This window comes from Eucyclogobius newberryi, unplaced genomic scaffold (genome assembly GCF_026437365.1).
Source record: "Eucyclogobius newberryi isolate DKJ021-1_F unplaced genomic scaffold, fEucNew1.0.hap1 SCAF_22, whole genome shotgun sequence".
Lineage (NCBI taxonomy): Eukaryota > Metazoa > Chordata > Actinopteri > Gobiiformes > Gobiidae > Eucyclogobius > Eucyclogobius newberryi.
In genome coordinates this window covers 14,875,070-14,896,732 of record NW_027315857.1, presented here as the reverse complement: position 1 = coordinate 14,896,732, position 21,663 = coordinate 14,875,070, and the positions used below count along the sequence as shown (strand labels likewise).

The 21,663-nt window shown below is 43.5% G+C and overlaps 1 protein-coding gene across 3 annotated transcripts in view; it reads left to right on the top strand.

Annotated features, from left to right (window-relative positions):
• rgs12a (regulator of G protein signaling 12a) overlaps nt 1-21,663 on the top strand; it is a 31,620-nt gene that overhangs the window by 4,883 nt on the left and 5,074 nt on the right. Inside the window, exons 1-15 of one of the 3 annotated variants that reach the window (XM_072458595.1) lie at nt 2,756-3,018; nt 11,883-11,904; nt 13,568-13,728; nt 14,362-14,454; nt 14,695-14,838; nt 16,108-16,290; nt 16,370-16,517; nt 16,627-16,724; nt 16,966-17,151; nt 17,422-17,495; nt 17,596-17,722; nt 18,164-18,263; nt 18,361-18,419; nt 18,670-18,778; nt 19,131-19,640. In XM_072458595.1, coding sequence (XP_072314696.1) covers nt 2,992-3,018; nt 11,883-11,904; nt 13,568-13,728; nt 14,362-14,454; nt 14,695-14,838; nt 16,108-16,290; nt 16,370-16,517; nt 16,627-16,724; nt 16,966-17,151; nt 17,422-17,495; nt 17,596-17,722; nt 18,164-18,263; nt 18,361-18,419; nt 18,670-18,778; nt 19,131-19,640 — 2,041 coding nt within the window. In that variant the 5' untranslated portion in view covers nt 2,756-2,991. Of the gene's footprint in view, nt 1-2,755; nt 3,019-9,284; nt 9,432-11,882; nt 11,905-13,567; nt 13,729-14,361; nt 14,455-14,694; nt 14,839-16,107; nt 16,291-16,369; nt 16,518-16,626; nt 16,725-16,965; nt 17,152-17,421; nt 17,496-17,595; nt 17,723-18,163; nt 18,264-18,360; nt 18,420-18,669; nt 18,779-19,130; nt 19,641-21,663 lie in introns of those variants that run through there. The other 2 variants (XM_072458594.1, XM_072458593.1) reach the window with 2 other exon arrangements.

Genomic DNA, 21,663 nt, shown 5'->3' with positions numbered 1-21,663 from the left:
GTTCTATGACTATAATGTTCTATGGATATAATGTTCTATGGATATAATGTTCTATGGATATAATGTTCTATGGCTATAATGTTCTATGGCGATAATGTTCTATGGATATAATGTTCTATGGATATAATGTTCTATGGCTATAATGTTCTATGGCTATAATGTTCTATGGATATAATGTTCTATGGCTATAATGTTCTATGGATATAATGTTCTATGGCTATAATGTTCTATGGATATAATGTTCTATGACTATAATGTTCTATGGCTATAATGTTCTATGGATATAATGTTCTATGGCTATAATGTTCTATGGCTATAATGTTCTATGGATATAATGTTCTATGGCTATAATGTTCTATGGATATAATGTTCTATGGCTATAACGTTCTATGGATATAATGTTCTATGGATATAATGTTCTATGGCTATAATGTGTCAGATTTTGTGGTAGGTTGGGTAATATGGATTTTCAGATTCTCCCAATTAATTATTTGAGGAAGATTACACACTTTAAGTTTCTTTTTATTGTTTTATATTGCTTTATATTGTCACATTCATGTGCATAACTGATGAAAATAGGGTGTTTATTTTACCATTATTATTAGTATTATCTTGTCTTACGCTAGCTGATTTTATTTTATTTTATCTTTATTTTCCCCCTCCATTCCTTATTAGGAAATGAGAGGTTCTGTCTATAAGAGTTTTTGTTTATAAGAGTTTTGTTTATAAGAGTTCTTCTATTAAGAGTGTTTTTTAACTTCCTATAAGTTATCTGTCCTTTTCCTCTGTATCTACCTGCGTTGAAACAATGAAATTTTCCCATGTGTAGACAATAAAGGAACATTTTATTTTATCTTATCTTTATAAAATATGATGGCAACAGTTTCCTTATGATAATCTCATTTTATATTGATCTCTTTTTTTCATACATGCACTCTTTGTTTTGTACCTAAGATTGTGTGGTAATGTACATTCTGAAGCATTTCTTCCATAGACTGTTGCCGTGTGACAGATGATGCTAAACCAAGCTTGTTATTTCTTACCTAGGCTCCTCTTCCCACGCAGTAAAGACCAACCACATGTAGCTTCTGTGTCTTTCTAGTTGAGTGGCGATGCAAATTGAGCTAATTCATTTACTGGGTGCTATCTAGTGAAGTGTATTGATCTTTCCTAGGGCTTTGTTGTTACCCCCCACACCACCACCGCCTATTATTTTTGTTGACAAATTAGCTTCCCTCTTTATCTTGTTGCCAATGCTACAAGCTATTTCTGTTTTATCCACGTGAGGCAACTGCTTTTTTATATTTCAAACGGATGCTGGCAGATGACTGAGCTCAAGTATTAACAGGCTGCTGTTTGCACTAATATATATTTATGAGAACTAAGGCTGCATAGCATAAAGCCACTATCATATACTGCAGCGGCGCCATGTATGTTTACTGGTGGAGGGTCTGTCTATCTTTCAATTATATAAATTACAGAAATGTCATCACCAAAATACTAGTCAGCTGCTTGTTTTGAGTTGTTTTTTTTAATATAATATAATAATTAATATCATTTGTGGAGCTTTCTAGGCAAATAGGCCTGTCACAATAACACATTTATTGACTATTACTACTACTTTATTTCACTGACACATTAACCCTGATGCAGGAGAATCCCGGCAAACTCATTTCTAAAAGTAACAATATCATAAAAACATAAGCTGCGATATTAAACATTTGTGCATTTAATGAGTCATAAATAAATAAATGAATTATTCAATACTCTGCAGCTTAATGTAGTACAACGTTCCCTTCTTGTGCATAGAAAAGGTGCAGACAAGAAAATTGAGCCCAATCCATCTACAATACATTTACCAATTATTTGTATGTCGCTATCGGGACAAACTTGTAGGCAAAACGACAGTAGCTGCACAAAGAAAAGCAGGTTTTGGACCCTCCAGCAGGAAACGTATGCACTGCCTGTCCAATTAAAAAGTAACAGGACCGCCTTTAGCTTTGATTACAGCACCCATTCGCTGTGGCATAGTTTCAATAACCTTCTGCAATATTAAAAGTGTTATTTCCATCCAGTGTTGCATTATTCCTCACACAGATCTTGTATTGATGATGTGAGAGAGTGACCGCTGCACAAATCCTTCTCCAGCTCGCCCCAAACACTCTCACTGGGGTTCAGATCTGTAGTACACTAGTCTCTGCTTCTCTTTAGATGTTTTCTCTGCTCAATGCCAATGATTTTACCCTTTTCAAACACACCAACATCTTAACCATGACCACGGGATTCGTCTTTCCACATGGTTGTTTCAGAAAGGAGCAGTTTCAGCTGCATCAGTCGGGTTTAAATACCGTGCTGCGGCTGAAAGATCATCACCCATGCAGTAATTATCCAGTAGGAGGACAGGCAGTGTATATAGGACCTGTTTAAGTGAATGTATTGTCTGCGTTTAATGAGAGCATGAAGTCAAGTCATTTTTTTCAACCACACTGGCTTTTAAGCGCCACTGTTTTTGAACTTCCCTGCTCCGTGAATGCGCCGCAGCCCCGGTAATAGATACGTCCTGTGGGTGTTAACATGCAGCCGAATGAAGGCATGAATCTGTAGAGACATGGGGAGATGAGGAGGGAGGAATTTCCAGCAGCTCGGAGAAAGAAAGTGAGAGAGAGAGAGAGAGGGACAGGACAGGAGCGCTGGTGAAACACGCAGGCGGCAGAGCGACCGGCCGCCGCTCCACACTCCGAGAGAGAGAGGAAGCATTTGAACTCCCAGTAGCTGTCAGGATTTTGGGCTCTCCTCTGCACGCTCGCCTCCACCTCCTCCTCCTCCACCTCCTCCTCTTCTTCCTCACCCCCCTCAGCTGAGTCGTGTGCGTCTCCTCTCCACTGCAAACAGACAGCAAAGGTAGCACGAGGACCTGGCGAATGGACCCCTTTACGCTCCTCTCCAGGCGCTGAGGACGAGCCAAAAACAACAGCAGCCGCTCTGCCATACATGGAGCAAACTTTAACTCTCAAAACTGTAAGTCGCGAATTGGACGATGCTGTCTTCTTTCCTGTCTTATTACTTTTTACCCCGCTCTTTTTTGGGCTTCGCATGTAGATCCATTTAAAAGCCTTCGAGAAACTAAACAGTGGTTAGTTTGTGTGGTCTATTAGAGGAATGTTTTGACCGGTGCCAGCTGAAAACTCAGATGAGATGAAACACTGCACCACTGTTAAATTAACTTTAAATCAACTGTTTTGTGCTTTTAAACATTTGATGACAATGCAATAGAAGGTGCGCTTGTAACTTGATTTGTAGGTTTCAGTGTTTTTTGACATTGGAGTGCACTGAGCCAGCTCTGATAAGCGGACCGCGCGTGTAAAGGAGAGTTGTTGCTTTCCAGTCGCTCCGCACGAGCCGCAGTTAAGTTTGAACTTGAAATGACTGCCTGTGGTCGCGCCTCGCCTCTGTTGGTTTTGCGCGGACATGTTCTCGCACAGATTTATCAGAAGACTATTCTTGCTCATAGTCAAAATAACCCATTTCACGCTCCACCGCCCCCACCGTGCATGATCAGCCTGAAGACTTCAAAAATGAGAACTATATATATACAAAAACTGTGATGTGTCTTCTCGGATTTGGGTGTAATGAGAAGATGAAGCGTAATACGGCGTTTCTGGGGGATTTAGCAGGAGAGGCAGAGGAACACGACACACTTTTATCCTGACATCACATGGCCTGCGCTGGAGCGTGGGTGGACAGTTGTGCTCACCGAACGTGTCCTCGGGGGCGAGTGTTTTGAAGATGCAACGGCACAAGCAGTCAGCATTCTCCAAATGTCTCTGCCCTGAGTCCCTCTGACTTCTCTCTTAAACAAGATGTCTGAGAGGAGAGTTGCAGCGCTTCAAACGTGCAAAACAGCGATTAGGGGGAATTTTGAACTCCCGATGAACTTTTGTGATGTGAATTGCTTCGTTTTAAGTTGGAGCTCGTCCCGACAACACCGTAACATTTTCTGTGATTTCTTCAGACCAGTAAATATAGTGAGTTGGTCTCGTACAAAGCTGCCAGTTCATTATCCTTTCTGGCTAAATGTATTAAATCCAAACAGTGATGATTATCAAGTTGTAATTTCAGTGAACACGCAGTAAATCACAAACATTCTCCACAACCTTTAATCTGTTGTTAATTCATAAAAGGTTTTTTGTGTGATCCTACTGCATTTATACAGCCAAAACAAAGACAATTGCATTATAATAAAAGTAAATTTGCCTGCTCAGTTACGCACTCCAGAGATTTTGTGGAATCTTTTCCCTTGTATTTCCTTTTAACAAATCACCAGATGTGGCCTGTGGTTGCTGATCTTGCATGTTAACCATAATGTAGCCATGGAAAATATTGCTCGTCTCCATGTTGCACTGAATTACAGCATCTTTCACCTTGTGGCGCCGTCGAATATATCTTTAATCAGCCTCACAGCTAATCACGTGATCCCTGTTGATTGATTATTGAAACCGTTGGAATTGGAAAGTGTGTGGATCGAATACCTCTGGAGATGATTAATTTCCATTCACGGTTTTCCTTCCTTGTTGTATTATTAATCGCTTCTGCTCAGAGGAAAGTACTGTACATAAGGGTGTGGATGGATTTACTCATACTTCTTCACGCCTGGTGCTCTGAACCCGCCTGAAAATGAGCTTAACCACTCCCATTGACAAAGATAACTGAGTATTTGAGAAAGGAAAGGAAACGTTGCTGATATCATTATGGCCTTGTGAAGACGCCAAGGACATGGCACTGCAGAACTTGGAAACATTAAGACGACAGCCAAATGAGTCTTTCATGGAGAGATTTCATTGGTCCTCAGCGTTTTCCCCTCTGCTTTGAGCTGGAATTCTATTTCCTATAGAAAATGTATATAAGCTGTGTGTTTTAATAATCAGTACTCCTATCTGCTAAAATAAATAAATAAATAATCTTTTAAGAAGGCATCAATATGGAGGATTCATTTATAGAAAGCAGAACTTTTCCTGAATAGCTTTATAATGGTCTGGTTTATTATTATTTGTGCTGGAAATGACATTGCATTGTTTTCCATTTTATAAATGTTCACTCTTATTTGAGCCTTTTATACTTGGTTCATTCTGTGACATCCATTTCTTGTTTTAGCATTGTTTTCCTGCTGCCATAAGATCATTCCAAAGGTATTTTTAAAATATCCCAGATACAGATATTTAGTTTTAAAGTCAAGTGTTAATGATTGAATTAATTAATTACTTTATTTATCTCAAAATTCATGAACAGTCAGATAATCCCCAAACACATGATAATGATGGGCTCTGAATATTAATGTGAAATAGAGTAAATGTTTTTCCAACCGAATTCCTTTTGATATATATGAGCATTTTCCTTCGAGCTTGAAGGTTTAACAGTTATTACAACACTATTTACCGAAAATAAGTGTGAGATTGTTCTACAAAATGAACGTTGCTATAAATTGCTTCTTGCAGCAACAAACCCATTTTTGGTGGTCCATTCTAAGAAATGACTCTCAGTACCATGAACCTTTTGTACAACCCTACATCTTTACCATTGTGACTTAAGACAACCCTGAGGTGCGTCCTGTCAGAGTGCTAAGTTACCTGCTTAAATTACCAGCAATAGTATATTCATATAGCATGTCGTAATGGTTCAAATGCAGCACGCATCGCATGACGACAGAGATACATTTGGTTCACATGATCATACTCTTTCTATAGCCTCTGCAGTGAACATGTCCTCATTGTCCACTGAAACAAAAGCTGAGGCTAGAAGGCATGAACTGTAGCCAAAGTGCAACCCCCTGTTGACTGGGCTCATGTTCCCTCATCTCAAAAAGATTTAAAATGTGAACAGGAAGTCGACACTTAACGCATGGTGGAAAGGTATTTTCTGTCCCATTAGGTTTTCTTGATGACCAAAACACGTTGCTTCTGTTTTACTGCAACCGTACAATGAAATCTAGGGAAAATGCGCCTTCTCTTTTGGGGTGTTGGGTTTCAGGTTGGAAAGTCCATTTGTGTCCTTTATGGATAAGGGGATCTGCAGAGCCAGGGTGTGGTGGCGTCTTGTGCGGTGCACCCACCTCGGCCCCGCAGGCTCGTTCTGTGATAATAAATTGGGAGGGAGGAGCTGTGGTCTCCAACTCTGCGTTTTCCCTCTGAACTTTGCGTCTATATTGAGAGCTTCAGCTGTGCTCTGTAAATCTGTTTTATTTTAGGCCTTTTACGTGTTGTGTTCACAGCGATGTTAACAGTTTAATTTGTGAAAGTGGCCTGCAAAGCAATAAAGGAATATCTTATCTTAACTTCAGTTTATTGTGCTTTGTTTGTACTGGAACTTGTGAAGTAATGTCTTTGCTTTGTCTTGGATGCTTTTGAAAGAAAAGTAAAAAAGAAAGACACAGACAAGGATTGGGTCGAGCGTAGATGACTTAATTCAGTATTTTGACTTTTGTCTTTTCATATGCCTCTTTGTATGTCCAAGTATTGATTTGTATTGCAGGTGTAGTAGGGAACAAATTGACTGTGTGACCATGAGGAAAGGTAAACATGTCTCTTCAATGGAATGTATGTACTGCTGAAGTCCCGGCTGAACACAACCTGCCCAGGATAGTATTATAGTAAAACCTCCATAATCCAGGCGGGACAGAGCCGTACCCATCTGCTACTTTAACTGTTCGGAGTCGGGGCAGATTAGCGGTGATCAGGGAGATTACCAGATGAAACACAGTGGCAGTGTGTTAATGGCCTCTGTTTGAATGCTAATGACACTGCTCTGTGGAAACTAATGAGGGCAGCTCTTTGTTTTTGGAGGGATTACACTTGTGAAGCACTTGAGCACAAGTCTGGACCGTTTCCTCCAACTACAATCCATCTCTCCACTTTACATCACGGCTCAGGAACAAACCAAAAAGCACAATTTGAATAGTTGCGGTCAGGTCAAAAGGATGCATTTATTTAGGATGTTATATCATCTGTAAATAACTGCTGATCTTGTGGTTCAGACCTCTTCTGGTTTTCTCGATCCTTTCAAGATCCCTTGTGTTGTTGTTGTTGCTGCTTTTTCAGTCTTCTCTTTAACTGGACTTATATACCAAGATGGTTCTGGTTCTGGTTCTGGTTCTGGGTCTGGGTCTGTTACGTTTTCAGACCTGGTTCAGCCGTTTTCCACTAAAAAATGCTGGCTCCTGGTTCCAAAAAAATGGTTCTCACTCTGCACCAGTTACAGCTGGGCTAGAAATGACTAGTTTCAGTGGAATGCTAAGGATAACGTTACATTATAGTTCGCACGTGCTCAAATTAAATACTGCAGAAATAAAGTACACAGTTGAAATACAGCATAAAGTTGAGGGTCGGGTCAGTTCGGAGAAAAACAATCAAATGGTAAAGATTTGCTGATGAATGTAAATATGTGTTGCTATGGCGACAAATAATAGCCCTATTTGGTGGGAAATTGTGCTGGCACAGCTCAGAACCGGGAACAGCACCAGCCCAGAACCAACACCTTGTGGAAAAAGGGTAAAAAAAAAAAAGGTCCTTGTTGCACATCAATATTTCTTTGATAAAGTGCAAAAAAAGATGATGTTTTGCTGTTCTACAAATTATGAGCAAGTTTGGTACAACAAACATCTATTAAAACGATAATTTTAGAAGTTGTTAGAGTACAAAAGTATGAGAGCCTCTCTTTAGTCTTAATTCGTTGTAAGTGAGTGAGCTATATTTACTCTTTGAATATGATAAAAACATGTTCTCTGTAGTTGCCTTGCTGCCGTCAATCTTTAGACACAATGGAGATAATGTGACTAGATCGATCTAATTATGTTTGTTTACTTCGTTCCTTCTGAAGCATCATACGCTGACCACAGGAGATCTTTGCTCTGCACACTTAGCGTTTCAATCTCGTTTGACCTCTTGTCTACACTTGACAGTGCATAAATGTACTGACTTCTGCAATTTTCTAAATTATCACCAGACTCTTGGTTTGCCTCGGAAATGCATGTCTTTTCCATCTTATCAGCTGCCGCACCCTTGCCCTCTCCCTCAGAGGAAGTGTCTCCATGCTTGGCTTTTTCTTGATGTTATTTCCAGCGAATAGTTTGTCCTTTGCAGTAGATGGGGCGCTGCGATTATTTTCCATCATCTCTGGAGATCGCTTAGCAAAGGACTTGACATGCAATTAGTTGTCTTGTGACAAGCGCTTCTTATTGACGCTGCAAAGCCTGTCAAGAAATGTTATACAAATTGATTGAATCAAGTGGCTGGAAAGTGCATGTGAAACTTATTCTGTTGAACACAGCAGTGGGATTGCCTTACCATGACACCAAACTATTTGCTAGAGGCATCTCAGAGGAGAACGCCTTAACATGTTCACAGGCATCAGCGAGGTCAAAGGGCAAAGAGAAAGACAGACCTCCAGGGAGAGAAACATGTGTCTTCATGCTCCAGTTTTGAACTTTAGATGCAGGAAGTTTGCATTAAAGCAGATGCATACGCACAGAAACTCTCACTTATAAACTAAACATTGTCAGCGTACGTTTAGTATTAGGAAATGGTTCTTTAACAATTCATCTTGTTTTAATTGTCATTGTTCCAAATATTTTAAAGAGAATTTAGTAACTTTTTCTCTATCAGTTCATTTCAACATTTTTGTCTTGCATTAAAGTGTCAAATCCGAGCACGATTTCACCTGATTTGATCAAGTATTTGATCAATGTCTCCCACTATTTCTATCAAAAACATGAAAAATGAAGTCCAGATAATGGAACCGAATTCTGCAAAACGACTAAAAGCAAATTATTGCTGGGTTTTGCCAAGAACAGCGGATAAATGCCAAGATAAAAATGTTCTTTTTCTGCTCCAAGTGTGAAAAGAAAACACCAGTTGACACTTTGTGACTAGAGGTGTGAGATTGGTGGCCTTTGTGACAATTAGAATCAGGCTAGTTAGGCCAGTGAGCTCGCAAACTTTATGATTATTTTAAGTCCATATGGTTTCAATCCATGCAGTTTTTTCCTCAAGTGGAAACAAGAGGGGAACAGTGTGGTTTTGGGGGTAATGGATGGGGATTAATCATCTGATTCCTTTTGCTGTGGCATATGCTCCAAGTATTGTCATCGGGGTTGTCATAGTAACAGTTGTAGAGTAAGGAAATCTTTCTTTCCTCTGCCCCCTCCTCTCCGCCTCGTACCTTCAGATCTCACCCTCCTTCTTTACTCCGACTTGTACAGACACGGTTTGCAGAGTTTTGGGTGGGGAATATTCAGGTATGCGTTAGGACACACACATGTGCACACACACACACACACACACACACACATATTTGCTCTGTGCGCTGCGGCTGGAGCAGTCTAGGCAACAATGAGTCTCAAAAAGAGACTTTCTTTCAAAAGGATGTGGAACTTCGGCTCCGTAAGTAAACTCCGGCCTGTTGGCCCGTTGTCTGAGGCGGGAGCGGCTTTTGTTCACTCAGCTGTTCTTCTCATTACTCCGGTCTTTCTCACTTGTCTTTTCCCACTCTCAACAGCTGTTTGGACCGCAGTACCTGGATACTGTGTTTCCGGGGACTTGGGCTATGAGAATGTTTAAGTCTTTCTGTTCTAGTCAAACGTTTGTGGACGTGAATCTGAGACATTGGCCTAGAAACCAAAAGAGTTTCTGTAGAAATAGAACGTGGTCTTGAAAATGTGACTGGCTGACTGACATGGACATTGTGGTTTCGTCTGTTGACTTATTGCGGTAACGATTGTTTTTGTGGCACAGTCTGGCTTTGAGAGTGATGTCAGAGTTCAGACCATGGAGGCTGTACATGTTCCAACTTGATTTCTGATTTCCTTTGTTTCCGATAGTGAAACAGTCGCGGTTGCCATTGTAAAGCCCCATGTAACGGATGAAAGCCAGTCTTATTGTGCTGCCCGTGACTCGTGTCCCCCCAGGAAGCCTGTGTGGAGGTGACATTCGGCCTGGCTCGTCTCTACAGCTCATTGTACACTGCCTGATTGTGAGAAAGTCATTACGAGTTAGAAAACACCGGTTTGTGTGTGTGGTCCAGCCTCATGAATACTACGGCCTGTGTGTTTGACACTGACCCAGTGCCCTGACCAGGTACAGCCTGGCCAGGGTGTATTGCACTTGTGATTCTAAGTATGGTACCTTATTTCACACCATAGCATGTCACAATCAACATTTTTCACATATTTTGAATAGTATTTGATATAAATTACAACGTTTTACTGTACTTAAAAATTTCAAAAACATAACTTCTTATACTCTGTTACAATGGTGGTAGATTACGTTTAATTATCGGTAGTTACACAATAGCGTATGTGTCAACAGCCCATTTCAAAGCTACTTTTATAGACTGAACATTCCTGCTTTTATACATCGTCATATATTGTGTAAGTCTTGCATTGCAAAGGTCCGTCACCCAACTTTATTTACCCGCAACTTGCTGATAAATCTTTGAAAAACACATTTTTTTGTCCACAACATGAGCCAATGTTCAGTCTGACCTCTCAGTCGACAATGGGGTTTTAGGTTTGTGGTCAGCCTGTTTTTAGACCTGAAAGGACCGACGCAATGAGTTCAACCCCCTGATTATTGTACACAGACAGGCCACCTCAGAGGGCCCTCTGCTTTTTGGGTGTTCACTCTGTGGAGCTTTGAGAGTTGTAAAGAGGTAGTGACACGCAATTAGTGGTCAGCGTCTAATACATCTTTACATGTGGGGACTCCCGAAATGGAACAAAGTGGCAGGTCAACAGAGCGCATGACTCCCGGCTCACTCCCGGGCTCCATCATGTAAAAAAAACCAACAACATTTGTGTTAACGATGTACTCGAGTAGAAGCACCCTGACACACTGTTTAATAAATTATAAATGGACTCGATATTGTCTGCAGAAATACATCATAATGTGTTATTGTGACAAGCCGAGTTAGTTTTGCAATGTTGCTGAAAAAGAAACAGAAAGGGATTCACTTTTGAGTTGACTTTTTTGTTTGGATTATACTTTACCACCAAATATATGCTTCAGTAATGAGCATTCCTCAAAACATGTACTAATATATTGCCTGTGTTAAAGCATATTTGCTCAAATTATTCAAGGTTCATGGAAGGTTGATATGTCCAGACTTGTTCTTTGGGCCATTAATGGTGAATAAAAACCTTTTAACTCAATAATAGCAATAGCAAATATGCCATTTTTGTTATGCTTTGATTTCAGCAGTCTGCTTAATGCCTTAATGAAGACTTTTACATTCAAGGCAAAATTTTAAAATGTATTTCTTAAAAAACTTCTTCAAATAAATCCTCCAACGCTGCGACTTTCAGCTGAACCAGTTCTCATTTTATCGGAAGCTTTATATCTTCCCTGTTAGATCCTGTTACACTTCACTTCTGAGATCTGACATAGTTGCTTTATTAAACCCTCAGACATGGACTAAAATGACATTGTGTCAACGCCGTGTGTGGGTGTGTTTGCCTCCAACATTACATTACCAAATTTATGCGGCAGGATTAGCACGTCAAAGCTGGACCGTTACGCCTATGATGGCTTCTCAAGGGCTCTTTCCCTAACGACCCTGGTCTTTTGGCTGGAGCAGTAGTTGCGGGGGGGGGTCTGTCCTCAGCAGAGGTGTGAACAGCTGCATGTGGTAAAAGGGCAGCGGTTCCACCCACTCCCCCCCCAAATGAACGACCCCCTGGCCCCGTGCTGCGCTCAGAACACAACTGTATGAAGGAGCGCAGAGCGGGCCGGGGGGGACGCCTGAAGAGATACTGCCACAGAGCCAGGATTTTATTTTGCATGTTGGAGGTCATGAGGGAAAGCTTCTCACACATGTCTCTCTTTGTTCTCTTTCAGTCCGCTGCGTCTTCAGATGGCGGTGAGTACGACGTTCTGTTTCAAACATTGCATGTCAAATACACGGTCTCGTACCCGGTGGTGGAAGAAGTACTCGGTTGTGTTACTGAAGTATATAAGTACAGATACAGGAGCACAGAAATCCTACAGGAATAGTATCATGTTAAAAATCTACTTAAGAGTATTGAAGTATCTGCTAAAAAAGTATTTAACATAGATTTTGAGAACTATTTAAGAGTCAAATGTGGGACTTTGATCAAGAATTGTGCACATTTTTGGTCGACTGAATGGATTTCAATTTATCTGGGACTTGAACTCGAAACCTCTAGAAGAAAAAGTGCTGAAAAAGCCAAAAATCCTTGCATTTTTTAAATTTCAGTTTAAAAAAGATGTAGTCGAAAGTAAACATAAGTAAAATGATAAAGTATCCACTGTAAATAAGTACAGTCTATACTTTTTGTGACAGTTCCCCTTTGTGAGCCGTCATATTCTGGTGTAGTAGACCAACTAATGGAGCTACTAAATCCAAACATGTGAAGCTAGCCATTCATTATTGTTAGTTATAAGTTATGATTCATGGTTGAAACCTGTTTTAACTCACATTTAACCGGCCAGACAGCCCTCCCCTTTTCAACAGTCCCAGATAATGTGGCTGGATGTGTCCTCCTTCACAAAGCTGTTTGTAGAGCGTCAGTCTCTAGTCTGTGAGTTTGCATGCCGTCTGATGATGACCTCCCCCCTTGTTAAGCACCAATATTTGCTAAAAGGGTCATCACCAGCACAACTACTGCTACAGCTTTATGCACGCAGGCCGGACTCACACTCTGGAGCCATTTCGTTACCCTGAGCTGCTCTCAATGTGGCCAACAACACAATTCAAAGCTACGGATGATGCACTCAAATAAAGCTATTCCACGCTCAATAACAGTGAGGGTCATACGAAGGCCAGAGGTGATGTCATACACTATTTACAGCCATTATTGCGCCGCGTCCATCTTGGGAGTCTCCATTAAATGTCACGCATCACTGTAGCGAACTCGCCGTCGCGCTTTTCCACGGTTGGCCATTATTAAACCCGGTGACCCTTTGCAGAGCGCCGCGAGACGGGGACGCTATTGTTGAAAATACCACTGAGATCCTTTTGTTTTGTGTTGTTTTCTGGCACTCGTGCGGTGGGCCACAGTCCTAAAGTGGCCATCTGTTGCGGTGGTGGCAGGTACAGAGGAGGTCCACACCAAACTAGTGCTGTTGTGTTTAGCCGTGGTACTGACTTATGTATTCTGTAGTCTAGTGATGTTTTGAGAGTCTTTTCTCCTTCAAACCCCATAATGTTTGTTGTATATTTTTCTCTGCACTCAAACACAATTCCAGTTCTGTTTTCAAAGTGCAGAGAATATACAATTGTGTCGTTGTCTAGCCCTGTGATTTATTTTCCATTAGTGCAAATTCAGGTAAAAATGTGAAGGGTCCTCTCTGATTAATCAATAATATATTTGCTGTTTTTCTTCTACGCTATTAGTCCGTCCCCCTCGTGCCAAAGAAGAGTGCAGATGAGGCCTTCTGCTCTTTTACCAAAGGAAGCATAAATATTCAGAGACGCAGTCACTGGAGGCGGTCCCTCTGGCACAAATTACCCTTTAACTTCAAAGCCCCCCTAACCTTTGCCTTTGCCCTCTTTCCTGCAGATTATGGTGGGGTCCAGTTGCAGGGATGCTGCAGCCAGAGCAGCCTGAACAGTAATGGCAGTCTTCCAGGAGCAGGAAGCCACCAAGAGCGGCGCGTGGCCAGCTGGGCCACCTGCTTTGAGCGCCTCCTCCAAGATCCTGTTGGTGTGCGGTACTTCTCGGTAAGTTTATGGAAAAATAGGCCTAAAAGTGCTCTCAGAACCTATTCTTATGTTCTGTGTTCCTTTTATTCCCTCTATTTAACCCAGGGAAACGGGTGAAAGAAATGAAAGCTTTTTGGTATTGTTCCCAACTTAAGAGGCTATAGTCCTACAAATATACAACAAAAAGAGCACATGGCTTGAATATTTACTGAAGTGAAATGTGTGGCTCTTAATACATAACACGCAGCTTCTGTTCGCATTAAAGTTCACTTCAATATTTTTAAAACAACACAAAAAGGTCAATATCGACGGGGGAATCTAATGCATGAAACTATTTGACTCAAGCAAGCGAGTTTGGCGAAGGTAAAGCACCGTTTCAGATTTTCAGCACAAATGTAAAATGTGGGTGCCTCCCACATAAAAGATGTCTTTGAATTTGGCCCTTTGAAAGCATCACCATTAACTTCTAAAACCTCCTCACCGTCTCTAACAGTGATCTGCAGTAGCCAACATGTTCCTCTGCCTACGCTTACACACAGTTTGTTCACAGCGTTGCACATCATTTCCTTCAAGAACTATACATGTAAAGTATTTGTTCGTATATCGTAGCAAGTAACATTTGTACCGCTTTTTGTTTTCTTTTTTTAACAGGAATTTCTCAAGAAAGAATTCAGTGAGGAGAATATCTTGTTCTGGCAGGCCTGTGAATACTTCAGTCATGTCCCTGCAGCGGATAAGAAGCAGGTGAGTGGATACGTGCAAGCTACATCCAGTGACTTAGTGCGGTTACTTAAGTTGTGATCACCTTTGACTCATCACCTGCTGAGACATCCACTTCTCATCAGGTAAAACGCCGTGATCCTTTTAGCTTCACCCGCACAAGCTCCTTATTGTACGCTCATCTAGTTAATGAATTGACTTTACGGCGCAGACGTGGAGTCAGCACGCGGTCACTCAAACGGTTACTCTCCTTCCCCCCCGCAGCTGTCCCAGAGAGCCGGCGAGATCTACAACAGCTTCCTGTCGAGCAAAGCCACCATGCCGGTCAACATCGACAGCCAGGCGCAGCTGGCGGACGACGTTCTCACCTCGCCGCAGCCGGAGATGTTCAAAACGCAGCAGCTTCAGGTGACCAGTGTGAAAAGGATGTCGGATTGTTGCTTTGTTGCTCTGTTTGTTATGAGACGGGGCTTTTCCCGAAGTTTAGAAATCAACCAATGTCCAAATCCTACAGGGCAGGTCATCACAGCTTTAACCTCACAATGTATTGCAGTATTTGTATTGCAGTGTTGTTTGGAGGTTTATTGTTGTAGGAAGGAACACGTTTCATGACTTTAAAGTATTGTTTCCCCACTTTGACATGCACAGATTATAGGCTGTCCAACATCAAATTGAAGTCGCAATTTGAAGACTTGGTAAACCAATATACCGTATTTTATTGTATAGTATAAATTGCACCAGCCAAAAAATGCACAATAGAGAAGAAAAAAGCATATATAAGTTGCACTGGAGTATGAAATGCAGTTGCAAGTGTGAAAATAACAAATAATATCACGTATAAGTCGCTCCGGAATAGAAGTATAAATATACGGTAAGTATAAGTCACACTATGAAAACAGGTGCGACTTATAGTTTGGAAAATACGGTAGTTTAGACTGCTATAAGAAAAATATGGGATTCTTGTAAAAGTTTAGAAGTTAATATTTCAGTCTTCTCTAACTTTCAAATGTTTTTTATGAACTGAATCCTGATTTGTAAACATAAATAGCAAAATTATCACTTTTTATAGATTTTTTCCCCAAACTCGTGCAGTCCTACTCAGAGTAAATCTTATGTGTTTACCATTTTCAGGCTTAAAAGTCTATCAGCTTTTCCTACACCTTATCATTCTGAAACAATATTGCCTTGTACTGTTTCTGCGTCGGCCAGAATCAAAGACCACCTGCAACACGACCGGCGCCGGTGGTCTCCTTCCTTACTCCTTCATTACACTGTTTTGATCCGTGTCGGAGCCGCAGATCAATCTCAGTTCTCGCGTACGGTCGGGGCTCCTCGCTGCAGTGGGGGGCCTCCGTTCCCATCCGTCACTTAGCGCCAGCATATGGCCGTTTTTTCGGGTGGCCATCTGGGTCTGTTTACGAAAAGGGCTCCGAGGCTTCACCAAAGAGACACAAACACAAACTGGCGCACGCCCCCTCACTGCCATGTACAGACTCCCGACGTGCATTTAAGATCGCCGTCTTTTTCCAGGCGCGCACGTGTCGGAACGGTAGCTGCAGTGACACCTGTCATAACACCAGATGTGACCGAGTGTTAACACCCGCTTCCCGACTCGCCGGACCCTTTTTAATGCGCCGCCTTTTACTGTAACCGCCGCGTCGTTTTCCCGCCCCGCAGATCTTCAACCTGATGAAGTTCGACAGCTATTCCCGCTTCCTCAAGTCCTCGCTGTACCAGGAGTGCGTGCGGTCAGAGATGGACGGTCTGCCCCTGCCGGACCCGTACCAAATCCCCTGCAGCCCGGCGCCCTCCAAGCACAGCGCCAGCTCGGACCGCTCCTCGCTGTCCACTCCCAAAAAGGTATTTGCCCCTGGAAAAATCACTCCCGGCTACACGTTGATCGTTTGCGCGGTGATAAGGTTTTTTCTCTCGCACTAAGGAGGTCAGAAAGCAGAGGTCGGGGAGGTCACTGACTGAGGACGGCAGTGAGAGCGCGGATAAGAAAAGGGGCATTTTCTTCTCGTGGTCCCGGAATAGGAGTTTCGGGAAGGGTCCAAAGAAGAAGGACATCAGCGACATTAACCTGGGTGAGTAGCTTTTGTCTTTGAGTACTACACGAGGCACGTTTGGTCAGATTTAAATAAATTTGTTATGGTTTTCTTTCTCGCTTTGATCGTTTTTTGGTATGTTTCTTAGACCACTGGGGCAGCAATGGCCGGAGGGAGTCCCAGGGCTCTTTGTCTTCTGGTACAAGCTTAGAGATGGCCACTTCCTGTTCCACCAGCAAGCTTGAGGTAAGCTATCTCTAGTTGGATCACCATGGCAACTGACTGGTGAACTTCAGATAATAAAGGCATTATTATTATTTGTCTTTTGCGTGCCCACTCGTTTTTGTTTATAGCATACAGTTCGGTTACATGGGAGGCTGGAGAAAGTAGACGTAATTACAGCTCGGGACCTTAAGTGCTGTCGCCCGCCGTCTTTCTCCGACCTTTTCCGTCACCTTTGACCTCTGTTTTTATTGTTGTTACGCAGTCGGAAAACCGTCACTCTGTGTGGGAACGGTCGCCCAAGCAGTGCAGCGTGATGCTTCCCGACGGCTCCAGCTCCTCCATCACACTTCGGCCCGGAGCGTCTATCAGGGACGTCCTGCACGATCTCTGTCAGAACATCGGGGTCAACATCGCGGCGGTGGATCTCTTCCTGGTGGGCGGAGAGAAGGTAAACGAGGGGGAGGGGCAAGAGCACCTCAACATTCGGGCATTGATTAAAAGGCAGAAAATGTGATTTAATTAGTGCCTTGAAAGAGGAGAGAGCGTTAAACAGAGCTACAAATAATGTCATTTATGTTTCTGACAATACTGCATTCTCTTATTTAATGAAGAAAGAAACATAATGGTGTAAAACAAGTCGCTTGAGAGGCTTTTACATCTTTTTCTTGACTCTTTTACATATTTGTCTGTCTGATTTTGTCCCTATTTTCTCCCCCAGCCTTTAGTTTTAGACCAGGACTGCATGACCCTCAGCTCCAGAGACCTGCGCATTGAAAAGCGGACATTATTTAGGTATTTTTTTGATCCGCCAGACATTATGTCACAACGTCTGTCCACCCCGACGCGTCCCTTTTCATCTTCTCTTTGTTTTTGCTCCGTCTTTGTGATTTAGGTTGGACCTAGTTCCCATAAACCGTTCCGTGGGGTTGAAAGCCAAGCCCACTAAACCAGTCACCGAGGTCCTGCGTCCTGTTGTGGCCAAATACGGTCTCCACCTCAACGAACTTGTGGCCAAAATAGTAAGTCTTTCCCCAGTGGCTTGTAATGCCTTAATCTCTTCTGAAGCGTGTGTGTGTGTCCGGGGAGCAAAGAGTGACCTGTGTGACAGCGGCTCAGGGCGGAGTGCTCTGGTCAGAGTTTGGGAGGCGACCGCATCCTTTTCCATCTCTGCACAGTGGTTAGCGCACTGACTCAGCCCAGCCTCAGAAAACACTGCAGAAGGCTGTGATTATGCATGACGACACTCTTCAAACATGCCCACTTTTTTACTTCTGCCCCTAAATCCTTGCCAGATGATATTTTGGTCCTGTGGCTTTCTAGGGATTATAACTATGGCATAAACGAGTAAAGCCGGACAAGAAATGTTTTAGGAATTAAGGTCAAAATAACCCTGTTTTGTGACAGTGATGGTAAAAGAATGTTATTTTTTTTAACCGTGTGCAAAATCTGTATGTTTTTAGAGTGGGGAAACGGAGCCATTGGACTTGGGCGCTCCCATTTCAAGCCTGGATGGTTTGCGTGTTGTTTTGGAGCGAGCGGATCCAGCGGCCTCAGGGAAAGGTACAAGACAGACATGCTAATAACATTCCCTAAGTCGACTCTTTGCCTTTGTCTTATCTATTTCTAAACCTAATTAATCTCTGTGCCTTCCTCACAGATAAAGCCAAGTCCTCCTCTCTCAAGAGCCACCCTCCCACCAGGAGCCTCTCTGCCACTGTAAGTACTTCACTCTAATGTTTTCAGTTCAGAATGGGTTTCTTGTGGCTTTTCTGCTTCTGCTTTTTGGTCGGTGTTTCTTGATTTATTGATTTAGTCACATACAAATAGTCATAGACAGATGGAGCGTCTTTAGATCCTGTCTCTTTGCTCAGTAGGGTGCATGGCAGCTCATGCTCAGCCCCCCCCACACACACACACATATCCCTCCAGCCCCTAACGGAGTGCATTGTGATTGTTGCATCTGCAGGGAGATGACAGGTCAACACCAAAGGACTTTGCTCTGAGAGCTGGACCTGACTCCGGACTCCCAGGCGAAAAGAGAAAACAGAAAAAGATTAATTTAGATGAAGCCGAAGGTAAATTTCACTTTTTCATTCTTCTACTTCTTTTGGTGAATTTTGTAGCTTTGCTTTGCTTTATGACTAAAGGGAGTCATTTGTAGCTTTATAATGGTTGTTTTGTCTTGCTGCATGAAAACCTGACTAACTGCTTTCTAACGGTGCACCTCTGTTTGAGAACCCCCTGAGTCTCAAATAAAGATTGTTGCTCAAACACCTTTACTTTATAGCATGAAAATGAATAATGTTTATGCTAATATGTTCATGACTAATGTCCACCTACTTCAGTATTTGTGCTTTTTAAATATGATTTGTTTGTGTGTTCATTGTACTAAAGTGGAACTGTATTCTCTCCTCTGCTCGGCCGCAGAATTCTTCGAGCTGCTAAGCCGTGCACAAAGCTCCCGAGCCAACGACCAGCGCGGCCTCCTGAATAAAGACGACCTGGTGCTCCCCGACTTCCTGCGCCTCACATCCGACCTGTCCTGCTCCACTCCGGAGTCCGCCAAACCGCACCGAGAGAACGGCGTCCCGTCCCGGGCGCCCCTCTCCTCGCGCTCCGAGAGCCTGGACTCGTCCCTTAGCTCGAGCGCCAACGGACTCTCGCGGCGGTGCCTGATGCCCCCCCGCCACATGTTCGGCACGCACCTATCCCCCATCCCGCGGCCCTCGGACTTGCGGTCGGGCCTGCGCACGGTGGAAGAGGACGCGCCCGCCGACCTGACGCTGGTGGGAGAGGGCGACATCAGTAGCCCCAATAGCACCCTGCTGCCCCCCTCTCCGTCCGCCCTGTCGTCCTTCAATTGCAGTCTCCCCGAGGCCAATTTCACTCCTCCCCCGCCCTGCTCCAAGCCCGACGCAGAGGGAAAAGCCACTTCAGGTACTACGACGGTGTAACAAACTGTGCGTGTGTGCTGCATGCGTGTAACTCCTCAAACACTGACAGATGCACTTTAAAAAGAAAAAAAAGAAACAGTATCATGACCGTATCTATTTTCTGTTTGACATAGAACGTGTGATACATTTACTTCGAAACGCTACTGACGTGTGAATAGTGTCATGTGTATTTTGTGAAAACGTGGACTAGTTTGAGGGACAGAAGAAGATAAGTCGGCTGTGTGACTAATGCAGGGGTTTGTCAGAGAGGTTAGACATGTACAAATATTTTTATATCGCGTTGTGTCGTGCTGTGGCGTCTAAACCGCCCACGTTTATACAACTGTTTAGCAAAAAAAATAAAGGCCAGATTATCGGACGGACGCCATAAACGGCCCCGAGAGCGATCGCGGTGCTTCTCCGTCCCGCCTCCTCTGGTTAAGTGCAATTCAACCCCGTCAGGGCCGCCACACGTTCCCTTTACAAAACGCACGGTCGGGGTTTAAACGGTGTCAAGCCGCCGCGGTGAGAATAATGAGTCGTTTATGTACAAGTGCTGCTTAGTGCGAGTGACATTGTTGAATTGTCTGTCATCCTCTATCTGAGTGATTCACCCTTCTTCTGTAGATGCCTGTTTTTAGACGATCATCACTGCCAATGAACTCTGTACCTGTGACTGAGGAGATCTAATAAATGTTAGAACTTGAATTTACTCTTGTTTGTCTTTTTACAAACTGTGATTGGATTCCTGCCATTTTAAAATCATGACGTGTCGCTCCATCTCTCCCCGTGTTGGATGTTCTGTCTTGTGTCTTCTTCTTCTTCTTCTTCTTCTTCTTCTTCTTCTTCTTCTTCTTCTTCTTCTTCTTCTTCTTCTTCTTCTTCTTCTTCTTCTTCTTCTTCTTCTTCTTCTTCTTCTTCTTCTTCTTCTTCTTCTTCTTCTTCTTCTTCTTCTTCTTCGTCTTCTTCTTCTTCTTCTTCTTCTTCTTCTTCTTCTTCTTCTTCTTCTTCTTCTTCTTCTTCTTCTTCTTCTTCTTCTTCTTCTTCTTCTTCTTCTTCTTCTTCTTCTTCTTCTTCTCTCTTCTTCTTCTCTCTTCTTCTTCTCTCTTCTTCTTCTCTCTTCTTCTTCTCTCTTCTTAGTCCTCCTCTTCCTCCTCTTCTTCTTCCTTCCCCTCCTCCTCTTCTTCCTCCTTCCCCTCCTCCTCTCCTCTTCTTCCTTCCCCTCCTCCTCTCCTCTTCTTCTTCCTCCCCCTCCTCTTCCTCTTCTTCCTCCTCCTCTTCTTCTTCCTCCTCTTCTTCTTCCTCCTCTTCCTCCTCTTCTTCCTCCTCTTCCTCCTCCTCTTCTTCTTCCTCCCCCTCCTCCTCTTCTTCTTCCTCTCTTCTTATTCCTCCTCCTCCCCCACTTCCCTGGCTTCCACTCGTTTGTACTGTTCTGTGTGAGCGCTTGTTACCTGCTGCTGCTGCTGCTGCTGCTGCTGCTGCTGCTGCATGTGCTGCTGCTGCTGCTGCTGCTGCTGCTGCATGTGCTGCTGCATGTGCTGCTGCATGTGCTGCTGCTGCTGCTGCTGCTGCATGTGCTCATGCTGCTGCTGCTGCTGCTCATGCTGCTGCATGTGCTGCTGCTGCTGCTGCTGCTGCATGTGCTCATGCTGCTGCTGCTGCTCATGCTGCTGCTGCTGCTGCTCATGCTGCTGCTGCTGCTGCTGCTGCTGCTGCTGCTGCTGCATGTGCTCATGCTGCTGCTGCTGCTCATGCTGCTGCTGCTCATGCTGCTGCATGTGCTGCTGCTGCTGCTGCATGTGCTCATGCTGCTGTTGCTGCTGTTGCTGCTCATGCTGCTCATGCTGCTCATGCTGCTGCTGCATGTGCTGCTGCTGCTGCTCATGCTGCTGCATGTGCTGCTGCTGCTGCTGCTGCTGCATCTGCTGCTGCTGCATGTGCTGCTGCTGCTGCTGCTGCTGCATGTGCTGCTGCATGTGCTGCTGCATGTGCTGCTGCATGTGCTGCTGCTGCTGCTGCTGCTGCTG